Genomic DNA, 13,242 nt, shown 5'->3' with positions numbered 1-13,242 from the left:
AACAAAAAGGGTCGTGATCGCTCAAGACGGAGAAAGTCATGCACAAAGTCAGTTCTTAAATGTTGGAACTGCGGCAAGAAGGGCCACGTCAAGAAGGATTGCTGGTCCAAGAAGAAGAAGGAGACAGAGTCTCAAGACAACAAGCCAACATCGGAGGCCAATGTGGCAGGTAAAGTAGAGCAAGATGCTCTAATTCTCTCATTAGACAATGTGTTTAATTCCTGGATAGTAGATTCCGGGGCTTCATTCGATGCGACACCACACAAGCAACATTTCCAAGACTACAACAAAGGTAATTTTGGGTATGTATACTTGGGAGACGATGAAGCTTGTGAGATTGTCGGCAAAGGTACAGTTTCTGTCAAAACTGCTAACGGAAATGAATGGAAGCTTAAAGATGTTAGACATGTTTCTTTCTTCGCAAAAATTTGATCTCTACAGGACAATTGGACGATGAAGGTCACAACATTGCATTCGGAAACAACGGTGGAAGATCTCAAAGGGATCTTTGGTGGCTGCCAAGGGAGCAAAAGTCGGTACACTTTACTTGTGTACTGTTATCACGCAACCTTCAGCTTGTGCAGCAACTACAGAAGTTGACAGTGCGGTGTGGCACTACCGAGTTGGGCATATGAGTGCCAAAGGAATGCAAATCCTTCAAACAAAGAAGCTTCTACCAGGTTTGAAAGAAGTGGACTTAGAGTTCTGTGAAGATTGTGTTTATGGTAAACAAAAGAGGGTAAAATTTCAAAAATCAGGAAATGAAAGAAAAAATAAAAAACTTGAGTTGGTTCATTCTGATGTTTGGGGTCTTGCAAGTACACCATCACTTGGTGGCTCATTGTACTATGTAACATTCATAGACGATGCGACTAGAACAACATGGGTTTATGTCATGAAGAATAAATCCGATGTATTTTCCATATGTCAAAGGTGGAAAGCCTTTGTGGAGAATGAAACAGGTACCAAGGTTAAATGCCTCAGATCCGACAATGGAGGCGAATATTGTAGCCAAGCTTTTGAAAGCTTTTGTGCTAGCAATGGCATTCGGAGGCAAAGAACAACCCCAAGGACACCTTAACAAAATGGGATTTCGAAAAGGATGAACAGGACAATCATGGAGCGAGCACGAAGCATGCGGCTACATGCAGGCCTACCGCTTGAGCTTTGGGCGGTGAGCTTTGGGCGGAAGCTGCAAGTACGTCTGTGTACTTAATCAATCGGTCACCCTCAACGGCATTGGATGGGGGAGTTCCAGAAGAGGCATGGACAGGTAAACCGGTGAATTATGCATTTCTCAAAGTGTTTGGGTGTGAGGCTTTCATGCACATAGATAGAAGCCTAAGATCAAAGCTAGATGCAAAGTCCAAAAAGTGTTTCTTCATTGGCTATGGAGAAGGTGACTTTGGGTATCGCCTATGGAATCCTGAAGATGGTAAAATCTTAAGGAGTAGGGATGTAATTTTTCACGAACAAAATATGTACAAAGATTACTTGAAAAGAAAACAAACAAAAGAAACAGGTGATGAGTACATGGAGCTTGAGGACGGTGAAGACTCAAGGACTGCAAACGGTGACAATGTGCAACAACGTCAACCAAATTAGGAGCCTCAACCTATTCCCCAAAGATCTACAAGAGCAAGTAGACCTCCAGAAAGGTTTGTTCCTTCCTTCAACCATCTCTTGATCTCAGATTCTGGAGAGCCAGAATCATACGAAGAAGCTATGCAACATGAATCCAAAGAAGAATGGACGAAGAGCATGCAAGTAGACATGGACTCACTAAATCGCAACCAAACATGGGAGTTGGTTGAGTTGCCTAAAGGTAAGTGGGCACTTCAAAAAAAATGGGTGTACAAGCTGAAGAAAGAAGAAGGTGGGAAGAAAAGGTACAAGTCTAGGCTTGTGGTAAAAGGGTTTTCTCAAAAGAAAGGTATTGACTTCAATGAAATATTTTCTCCTGTTGTAAAAATGAACTCAATTAGGCTTGTCTTAAGCCTTGTGGCTGCTCATGATCTAAATCTCGAGCAAATGGATCTAAATACGGCATTCCCTCACGGTGACTTAGAGGAGGAAATCTACATGCTTCAACCAAAGGGGTATGAAGTAAAAGGTAAGGAGAAAATGGTTTGCAGATTAAAGAAGAGCTTGTATGGTTTAAAGCAAGTATCAAGGCAATGGTACTTGAAGTTTTATCGATGCATGTTGGATCATGGATTCACAAGATGCAACTCGGATCACTGCGTCTACACGAAGAATTTGGGAGATGGGAAATTCATCATCCTAATGTTGTATGTTGATGACATGTTGATTGCAAGTGCTAACATGCAGGACATCAAAGACCTAAAAGAGGAGATGTCTAAATCTTTTTCAATGCAAGATTTAGGTGCTGCAAAGAGGATATTTGGTATGAAAATATCAAGGGACAGGACGAAGAAGACAATAAAGCTATCTCAAGAAGATTACATCAAGAAGGTACTAGAAAGGTTTGCAATGCAAAATGCAAAACCAGTTTCTACACCTTTGGCTGGTCACTTTAAACTAAAGAAGGATATGTGTCCAAAGACACAAGAGGAGATAGCCTATATGTCTAAAGTTCCATATGCTGCAGCGGTAGGGTCTCTAATGTATGTTATGGTCTGGACAAGGCCAGACATTGCACATGCAGTGGGAGTTGTGAGTAGGTTCATGGACAACCCAGGTAAAGAGCATTGACAAGCTGTGAAGTGGATACTTAGGTATCTAAAAGGGACAACAAAAATTGCTTCGTATTTTGGAGGAATTGATATTTTTCTAGAAGGGTATGCTGATGCAGATATGGTAGGTGACAAAGATACTCAAAGGAGCACTACTGGCTATGTGTTCACAGTTGGAGGCACAGCAATAAGCTGTAAGCTGGGCTTCAAAGCTGCAGAAAGTGGTCTCACTTTCTACCACGGAAGCAGAGTATGTAGCAATGACGGAGGCAAGCAAAGAAATTATGTGGCTTCGCAGATTCTTAGAAGAGCTTGGATTCAAACAAGACAATTGTGTCTTGTACAGTGATAGCCAAAGTGCTATCTATCTTGCGAAGAACTCAGCCTTTCATTCAAGGACAAAGCACATTGAGGTGAGATAACTTCATACGCACTCTTTTGGAAGAGGGACAGCTAAAGCTAGGAAAGGTGCATACAAATGAAAATCCTGCAGACATGTTTACAAAGGTGGTCAACAAGGAGAATTTGAGCTTTTGCTCATCTTCAATCGGCATTCAAGGATAAGAAGCCAGGATGGAAAGCAGTCACAGGTTTGGTTTTGAGATCAGTCTCCAAGTGGGAGATTGTTAAGTATGGAGCTTGATTTACCCTTGTAATTTTCTGTGGTAAAAGCGCACATTTGTAAGGCCCCCATTATGAGGAGAACCCATCGTGCGTGAAGGAAAATCACTCGCCGGAAACCAAAATTTTCACGGCCAAAAATTAGGGGCAACTTTAGGAAATATTCCTTTTTGCCAGAATATTATGGCCGGACGGCGGCCGAAAAGTGGTCGGAAAACAACCGTCAGTTGGCCGGTGGCCGGTGGTCGGAAGTCAATGGCCATGGCCAGTGGCCGAATTCAAAAGCGGACTTGTCTTCTCAAGGGCGGCCACACATGGGCGGATTGGAGGGTCCGATTTGGACTTATCTACACAAGGGCGGCTACACATGGCTGCCTCTCATGAGAGAGGGCAGCCCTTTTGGCCTATAAAAGGAGGCCATTTCTACACACATTTCATAGTGTGAAGTTGATGCAACAAGGTGAGTGTGAGGTGGTGAGAGTGAAGCAAGGCGGGAGCTCCATTAAGGGTATAATCCCTTTGTAAACTACTTCTTGTTTTGAAGTACTAAATCCATTGAGTGGCTGCTTTCCCGTGGACATAGCTCACATTGGGTGAACCACATATATCGTGTGTACTCTCTCTCTCTCTCTCTACTCTATAATCTCTTGTGTGTGAAATCTATCTCTCTCCATTAAGTAATCTACTCAAATATCTATTTAGCTACGTCTTATTTCCTAACAAAATGTGGTCTTTACAATGTCTTGATCAACTATCCTTATTTGATGATAGCCACTTTTTAAGTCAATCCTACTAAAGTAGGTGGACCCTTGTAGCTTATCAAATAGGTCTTCTACCCGTGGAACGGGAAACATATTCTTGATAGTGATCCTATTTAGTACTCTATAGTCGGCACACATACGATATGTGCCGTCTTTCTTTTGCACTAATAGCACAGGTGAGCAAAATGGAGATGAGTTAGGCCTAACCATGCCCTTCTCAACTAGCTCATGCACTTGCCGCATAATCTCCTCTTGTTGAGCTTGAGAAACTTTTTAAGGAGGTTTATTAGGCGGTGGACTTCCTAGAAGAAGTTCAATTGCATGGTCATCATTGCCTCATTTATTATGAGGTAGTTCACAAGGGATGTCGTCGATAAAGACATCTTGAAACTCCTTGAGAAAATTGGATAACTCTAATTCCTTGTGGTTGTTTATATTTTCTTTTGCTAAAGCATTAGGTTCATTTTGAGAATCTTTAACAAAAATCATGTACACGAAAAAAGAGCTCTTTATTGACTTATTGAAAGCTTGCGTATGTACAATGGGTATGGTGTTACCCATTTCCTTAGCATCTATGTACATATCTTTTTCCCTCTCCTTTCAGGGAATTCAATGTTGGCTGCCATGCGATCAAACCATGGTGCCCCTAGGATTACATCCTCGTGCTTGAGAGGAGAGATAAAGAAGTCCTCTTTGTCCACATAGCTTTGGACATGGAGCCTCAATTTTCCGATTAAGGGAGTGATTGAAGCTTCTTGCCCCTTGAAAGCACCATCTGTGGGTAGGACATCTCCCATCTCATAGGCTTGGATTCCTAGCTTGGTGGCCAACTCTGTGGAGATGAAATTGTGAGTAGAACCAGGTTCAAAGAGAATAAAAGCATCATGTTCTCTTACTTTTCCCCAAGCATGGCATACATGGTGAATTTCCTCCTCTTGGATTTTGACCAAGGTAGCTCTAGGAGGCTTATGGTGGGTTTTCTTTTGGGGACAAGCGCGGTACGCATGCCCTTGCTTGTCGCACTTAAAACAGCGGTTATCCTTGCGATAAGCTCAAGCTCTTCATGAGAGAGTTTTTTTTTTTCCTTTGTAAAGTCCCTTCTCCCTAGCTTTGTTGGAATTGCCCTTATGAGACTTTTGGACATTGTCCTTCCCCTTAGGCTCATTGGAACCCTTGTTTTCCGTGGGCTTAGAATTTCTTTTAGCCCCTGTTTGGAAATTGATTCGAAAAGCCACCATAGTACAATGTATAACCGCCGATATGGTGTGTGGCCTTTGCACCATCACTTTCATAAGAGGAAGAGGATGAAGAAGATGGAGAAGAGGGTGTCCTGTTTCTCGCCTTTTTGCTCTCTTGCTTTTTGTCATCCCTCTTTGAATTATGGTGTGGAGAAGTGTGCGATGGTCTTCTCCATTTTGGAGGTCATGGAGAGCGTTTAGCCCACCGTCTTCCTGGAGCCATCTCCACCGAGGTGGGGCGGAGGTGACAGGAGACTCACTTCTTTCTTGTTCCTTCGGTGGGGGCTCTTGAATTCTCGTTTGGGAAGGAGATGCATCATCAACAAGCAGGTTTTTGAGCCCTTCGTATGGATCTTCTTCTTCTTCCCGAATTGGAGAGAGGCCTCTTTTGAAAGTATTGCAAGGAGGCTTCCTAGATACTCTCTCGTCATGGTGGGGAGCTTGGAGAATCCCATGAGCACGGAGTTGCCATTGCACTTCACTTTGAAGGGATGGAGTACCCTCGGCTTGTTGAAGCCTAGAAACAAGGTAGTTAACAAGCATAGGGGCATCATTAGTAGCCTGCTCATTAGCAAAATCAAAGTTACCAACATTAATTTCACTCTCTTTACTATTGTCAGCCCATTCTAACAACTTTTAGGTGTGAACTTTTTAGATGTACTTTGGCACTTCAAGCCCTAGTTGCTACTCCTCTTTAACCCTTTAGAAAAAGCACTCAAGCTGCTATACCCATGGCTCGAATACCATTAATCGCAAGGAATAGAAGAGAGGGTCGTTCAACACCAAAACAGCATCGGCTCCTATCAAGCTTCTAATAGCTCAAGAGTGGTTAAGCCGTAGGAAAGCCCCATAGGACTCCACTATTAAGACCATAGCTCTCGACGGTGATGCCTCGTTATCTGCACGAAGGCAAGTGCACTGCAAGGCTGAAAAAACCCTATTCTACTTACTCAATTGCAATTAATAGTACCAACCATTTATAGCTAGCTTGAGGACCTCCTTCTTGAGCAAGAAAAAAGAAACCTTGTGCTCTGATACCAACATTTAATGGCCTAGTAACTTGTATGTAGCGGAAATTAGCATGAAGATAGTGAGCATTTCATTAGAATAGATTCCTAATGAGCATAACAAGAGTGCTTGGGTGGAGAGAGCAACAAAAAGCATAACACCTAGTTAGATAGCATGAACAATACTTCAAAAGAGAAAGAAATTAAGCTATTGACAACAGTTGAGGACCGGATTTACATGGAGCCGGTCCCCCCTCCAAAAGACTTTATATTATAGGTTTCTCCCATCAAGAGAGACATTTTACAATACAATTCTTTGTGTTCCTTCAATACTAGCTAGTGCATGAAGATGGAAGCTTCAAACATTAAACAAAACACTTATAAAACACAACATCAACTCTCTCACGGTCTCAGGCCCAAGACCTCACACACCTTTGAAGATGGTGAGAGCTAGCGGGGTATGAGAGTAGATTGAGAGGAAGAAGGAGTAGTCTTACGAGAAAGATGTACATCTCCTCACATAATCACTCATATTAGCATAGCATAGCTTAGTAATTATCATGGTAGAGGAGATGAGCATGCATTGAAGCTTGGCTCTTGGTTGGATTTGCATCACAAAGCCAAGAATTGTTGGTGTAGGCCTCCCTTCTCACAAGCTTGGAGTAGGTGATAAGCTTTCTATTAAACCTTGAGAAGGAGAGAGAGTCTCTTCTTGCTTCACACATGAGCTTCTCTGTGAGTGTGTGAGATAATGCCCTTGAAAATTCAGCCCCTCTCTCTCTTGGTCGACCACTCTTCCATTTTACTCATGTAGGCACCCCATTGACCCATGCCAGGCTTAGCCAATGAAATTTAAGCAGCATAAGTGATAGCCTTCTGACATGTGTCCCCTTTTCCCCTTTTGTGAGAGCTTTAGGTAATTAATTAATGCAACTAAACTCTCATTGGACCCCTTTATAGATAAACTAGGCTCAACATAAGGTGTAACAGGCACTAGTGCTTGTTCATCTATGACTCCTTCTGAATGCATGTACTTTACAAGCACTGTATTATGTCCAGGAAATGTAGGTTGTTGATGCAACACTTGTTGTGGTCTTTTCATACCCATCGGTGGTCTTTGTGATGAGGTCATATTAGGTTGATATCTGTACATGGGTTGTCCTTGTGGTCTCATAGGCACATATTGAACATTTCCATCGTACTTTGGTCGGTAATAGCACTCATTGGTTTCATGATTTGTCCATTTACGCTCAATAGCACACCATTTTTGCGGTTTAATTGGTTGTCCATGTTGAGGTATCCCTTTTCCAGGTCCTCTCATAGGAGCTTTCATCATTTTGTTCATCCTTTTGAGCATGTCTTCTATGGTTGTAAGTGGTGCTATAGCAGTTGTTCCCACTTGTGTTGGTTTTGTGGATGTTCTTTTCTCACTCTGAGTATCCTTAGGGAAATCTCCTTCATTGAAAATATCACAATTGTCTCTCAAGTCAATAGCATTTGATGCACACTCTTCTAGGATCGTATGCTTTTTGTTATATAGTATAGCATGAAGTTCTTTGTTTAGCAATCCTTCTAGAAACAATGACACGAATCTATCTTCTCCTAGTATTTCTAATTCTGGGCATCTTGCAATGTATTGCTTCATCCTCGTTGCACACTCCCTAACAAACTCACCTTGTTTCTATTTGAGCTATAGATTTCAGCTACCGTATTATGTTTGATCCCAGTTTTGAAACATGCAGCTACACTTCCTTGAGCTAATGTATTTAAATCCATGATTGCCCTTGGTGAAAGGTTTTGGAACCATGTCAAGGCTTTTCCTTCTAAAGTCATTCCAAATCCCTCAAATGGAGTGTGGAAATAAAATATGCGTTCTGCTCTTAACTCTTGCTTGAAGCTAGCTAAATGGTCATATGGATCCCCAGATCCACTGTATTTTTTGACCCATTTTTGAAAATCAGCTGGTCTGACACGTCTGTTTGGCTTAGTCCCAACCCTTCTGGCAATCGGTCATGTCTTGAGTCATTCAAACCAATATGTTGGAAATAGTGACTCATGTAGCATTGCACTGGCTCTAATCGTGATGAGATAGGTTCGGGTTTTTTAACATTTCTCCCAAAAGATCTCTTGCGGAGTTCCTCTCCTAGAATAGGATCAGTTCCTTGCCCCAATATCCAATCTCTTATAAAGTACCCTTGGTATCTGGTACATGGGAAACAAGGGAAGAAGTAGTTCAAATGGATGGTGCGGATGAAAGGAGAAGACAGGTGGTGCAGCTATAGAAAGCTTCCATTTATGCTACAGCTATGGAAAGCTTGGAGGGAGAGGGAGAAGTGGTTCAATTGGGAGCAAGGGGAGAAGAAGTAGTTCAAAGGGATGGTGTGGATGAAAGGGAAAGACAAGTGGTGCAGCTATGGAAAGCTTCCTTATGTGCTAAAAATATGGAAAGCTTGGAGGCAGAAGGGGAGAGAGAAGAGAGAAGAGGTAGAAAAGAGGATACTGCTCAGAAATGCAGATTTTGGTCAAAGAAAATAGTTTTTTGACCATGTAGTTGGTTAGGAGAGCTTTTGGAGAGTGAAAAGTGAGATTTAAAGATTTTCAAAAAAAATAAAAGTTTAGGGTTACTTTATGGACGCACATGAAAATGGAGGGAAAGCACCCTCCCCCCCGGCCTCCTTTTTCCCCCTTCTCTCTCTCTAGGGACAAAGCTATAATGAGGGGAACAAATAGGCCCCAGTGCCCCCTACTACCCTACCTTTTGAGAGGGTATAACTGTGGCCACCACCCTCTTCCTATTGGTCCATGCTTAATCACCCCTTAAACTAAAGGGTCCTTTTGGGGTTCATAGATTTCCCAATGATTGCCTCTTCACCTTTCCGATGCAACTCTCCTTTTCAAGTTTAGAAGGGCATTATTATTTTTACATTGACAAGGTTGCCTCTCAAAAATCAATCGTCTGTTCTAGGCAATTTCTTCAATTGATCCAAGCTCTCCTATTTCATTGCGGCCCCCCTACACATACACAACCCCCATCTCCCGTCACATTAGGAAAAGCAAGCGAGACACCCACACCCACACGCACACGCACACACACACACACACATATATATATATATATATATATATATATATATATATATATATATATATATATATATATATATGTATGAGAGAGAGAGAGAGAAGCTGGTGAGCAAGACATCTCCTGCAGGTTGGAAACACAACTAAATAGAGCATGGTGTGGAAAGGTAAATTTGGGATGTTTAAGAGGGATGGGCAACCATGGCCTTTCAATGGCGTTTTCAAACGCAGGGCTGGTGAGAGTACTCTAAGAAGACCTGACTACGCACAATTCAACTGGTGAGACTACCTGACTATGCACGGTTCGGTAGGTGAGACTGGGGAGGAGCTCAAGAAGCTGGTGAGGACTACAGTTCATGCATGAGCAACGTCACTACTATGATTGCCTAGAGCTCTGAGTGTGGCGGTGGAAGGAAAGAAGAATTTCAAATTCGGGTTTATATTGAGAGAGCTGCCTAGGGATACCTTGGAAGGATGAGACAATTTGAGAGAGAGTTACCTAGAGATACCTTGAACGACGGGACAGTGGGCGACGTCAAATCTATGGGTGCGCCACTTGAAGAGCTTGTCTCTCAAATCAAAATCAAGGCCAAATAATCTCGCTATGCAAGATCCACTCAAAGTGTGTCAGCGGCACGAGGTGAGCTCCGCTAGAAGGAGGTGGCAACCACCATGGTTGAAAGGATTTGCAACCACATGGATGGAAGTCTTTTGTTTTTAATATATATAAAGACAAAGATAAAGATACCTCATTGTAAACTACATTCCAACTTCAAAATTGAACATAGGGGTACGTTTCACTATTTGATGTGAATGAAGAAATACTTTTAGTAAGTTGTGCTCATCTTAGCAAAGAGAAAGCAGCACGGAACGATGAATTCACGAGATTAAATGCTTTGTAAACAAGGTTAAGACTCACTTTGGCATTCAGAGCTATTTACAAACCAAAAGATATGCAAACAAAAATGTGTGCTCTTTTCTCCCTTCTACCCTAAAGCATGTTTTGGCATGCCAAAAGGTTAGGTGCAAAGAGTTGACTACATCTATAGATCTAGACAACTTGGGTAGTATGTGCGTGATTAGTACTTACCCTAGTGGCAAAGGTGAAAGATGCTTTGGTTACATGAGAGGAGCCATTGAACACCATATGGAAGTAGGCCTAGCTACAAGGAGGTGTAAGATGAGTTTTGAACTCATGCTCAAGACATTTGTGGGTGGGCGGAAGACTAGGATGACTGTGTGTGTGTGTGTGTGTGAGTGAGAGAGAGAGAGAGAGAGAGAGAGAGCGAGTGTGTGTGTGTGTGTGACGGGCTTTGAACTCCAATTTAGGGGGAAGAGAGAGTATTTGACCCCGGGCTAGAGAGAGAATTATAAGGAAGGAAGGGGAAATTGGTGCGAGCTTTGGAGCCTCGGAGGCGGCGAGCGGCTGCGTCGTAAGCGCGGGCGGCATCCTCGGCCGTGTCGAAGGTGCCCAGCCAGTGGCGGCACCTCCCAATGCGGTCCCGTATCTCGGCAGACCATCGCCCCCATGGCCGCTTCCTAACACCCCGATACACGCGGCTGCTGCATTGGCTCTTCGCCACCGTCATCATGCCACCCTTCCTTTTCATCCCCATCTCCAGCTCTGCGGCTTCCGTGGACGGTTCATCTCCGCCCAGCATCCCATCCTGCAGCTTCCCCTGCTGCCTTCCTCCAATCATATCGCTCCCCTCAGCACTGCATGAGGGACCACATACACGAGCTGCAGCGCCTGCTCCGGCTGCAGCTGCCTTCGTCGGTGCCAGTCTCTTTGCAAAGAGAATGTGCTCCCCCACAACGGCTGCTAGATCCTCGCTCTTCGACGTCGTCCTCTTCTGGGCACCGCCTTCTCTGCCGCCCAGCTGATCGCTATTCAACTGTTCTGTTGACCCCCATGCAAGCTCGTATACAGCTGCGCTCGGCGATGGAGAGCTGTAGCACAGAGCCGTTGAGAATATGGCAGTGCTGGGAGAGAAAATGTCGTGCAGAGCCATCTGTGTGTGTGTGTGTGTGTGTGTGTGTGTGTGTGTGTTGGGGGGGGTGGGGGGTGAGGGGGGGAGAGAGAGATGAGAGAAGCTTGGCGCTTCCTGCCCTAGCTAGGCGCTTCCTGCATTACGCTGTGTGCTCACTGCTGTGTGTGTCTCTCTCTCTCTCTCTCGTCTCTGTCATTAGTAATTTATGGTACTAATTAATTTGGACGTCACCTTTAACGTAGGCAAGAATACGGCTGATGATGCACTGCAAGCCTAGATTCTCGCCCCCTTATGTGCGTTTTTGTTTGGGTACGCAGAGTCAGAGAGACTCGAGAGAGAGAGACTGAGAGTGTGCGAGCGACAGGGACTCAGGAGTAGTGGTGTTTGAGTTTGGGTCCTAACTTCAAGATTGCAGGTTGACATTAAGCGAAATATGTGTGTTTCGAAAAACGTCTCTGCTTCCGTATTATGTTTTCAGAAGAATTGCGCCTCAATGACATTCCACCCAAATCAGTGCTCGAAATCCGCTTTTCTCTGAAAACCTTGGAAAAGCCTAAAACATGGCAATCTTGGACATAAATTTTTAACATTTGAAGATTCTGTTTTTTTTTTTTTTTTGGGTAACACCAAACAATTACAAGAAAGTCTCATGCCCGTCAAGGTCGGGGGGTGGGGGGCAGTGGATCTGGGCCATACATCCACTGTCCATTATATCAAGGAATTCTAGCTTCAGCCACCAAATGAACGCCAACTCAGCCTACGTGATATCACCACCTGCAGCCCAATCAAACGCTCGCAAATCAGCATGCAAAATGGGCTCTGCTATATTGACACCTCAGCAATGGGAATCTTGTTGTTGAATCTTGTTGTTGATTGTGTGTTGAGAAGCTGACACGTCGGTTGTTGGAATTCAAGCTGCACACTGTCTTGCTGTGAGACAAAGCATCAGGTTTGCCACTTGGCACCAGGCTAATGGCCCCCCACTCCCCCGACCATTCCCATAATCAGTGCTCCCAGCCTCCGTCGGTCGCCCTGATTATTGGGAATGGTCAGTGCACAACCATTCCCTACACCATCATGTGCCATGAAAGCCCACCATACCATAGACAACCATATCGAAGACATTGTCAGAGGAGCTTTTACACGGAGCCCCCAAACCCGATGACCTTGCAATGCTCTGGCGACATTTGAAGATTCTTATTAACCTTCAACTTGGAATTTAGAGGTAAATACAAATTTAACTTCAAATTTAGCATTAAACTCAAAATTTGTAGGTGTGATTACACTAAATCTATATTTTTCCAAACATCAATACTACTTTCTAATACATATCCACCTCTCTCTCTCTCTCTCTCTCTCTCTCTCTCTCTCTCTCTCTCTCTCTCTCTCTCTCTCTCTAGTTGCGCGTGCTCAGTCCCTTGTGTCGTTGGAGCTACAGCAGACACTGTCGGATGAAACAGAAGATGCCACGTGCCCGGGGGGAGGGGGTCGGAATCCCTCCCCTGCACACACACACACACACATATATATAAAAGGAGGTGCTTGAGGTTATGGAAGGCACGTTTATCTTTGTTTTAGTCCCGTGGACATCGCATTGGCAGAGGTGACATGCACTTAGGGAGTTTTCTTGGTTACATGTTGTGAGTTCTTTATCATCTTTTTTCTGTGTAGCTATGGGTACACATGACCTAGTAAACTCCCTAAGTGCTAGTCGCCTCCACCAATAGATCAAGATGAGCATTCCTTTTGTAACCTTAGGTGCCTCATTATATATCATCTCAAGAATTAGACAAGGACATTCGCATGACCTTGGACCATTCAGACCACACCTCCACCCTTATCACTAG

At 43.8% G+C, this 13,242-nt stretch overlaps 1 protein-coding gene across 1 annotated transcript; it reads right to left on the bottom strand.

The window, feature by feature from the left end:
• Nucleotides 1-10,410: 10,410 nt before the first annotated feature.
• Nucleotides 10,411-11,416, bottom strand: LOC147463506 (uncharacterized). Its single transcript, XM_086529102.1, has one exon. It carries the CDS (start codon nt 11,414-11,416, stop codon nt 10,730-10,732), a length of 687 nt encoding a protein of 228 aa, XP_086385228.1. The 3' UTR covers nt 10,411-10,729.
• Nucleotides 11,417-13,242: the final 1,826 nt, after the last annotated feature.

This window comes from Adiantum capillus-veneris, chromosome 2 (genome assembly GCF_014529385.1).
Source record: "Adiantum capillus-veneris isolate H3 chromosome 2, ASM1452938v2, whole genome shotgun sequence".
Lineage (NCBI taxonomy): Eukaryota > Viridiplantae > Streptophyta > Polypodiopsida > Polypodiales > Pteridaceae > Adiantum > Adiantum capillus-veneris.
This window is presented reverse-complemented; position numbering and strand designations above follow the sequence as displayed.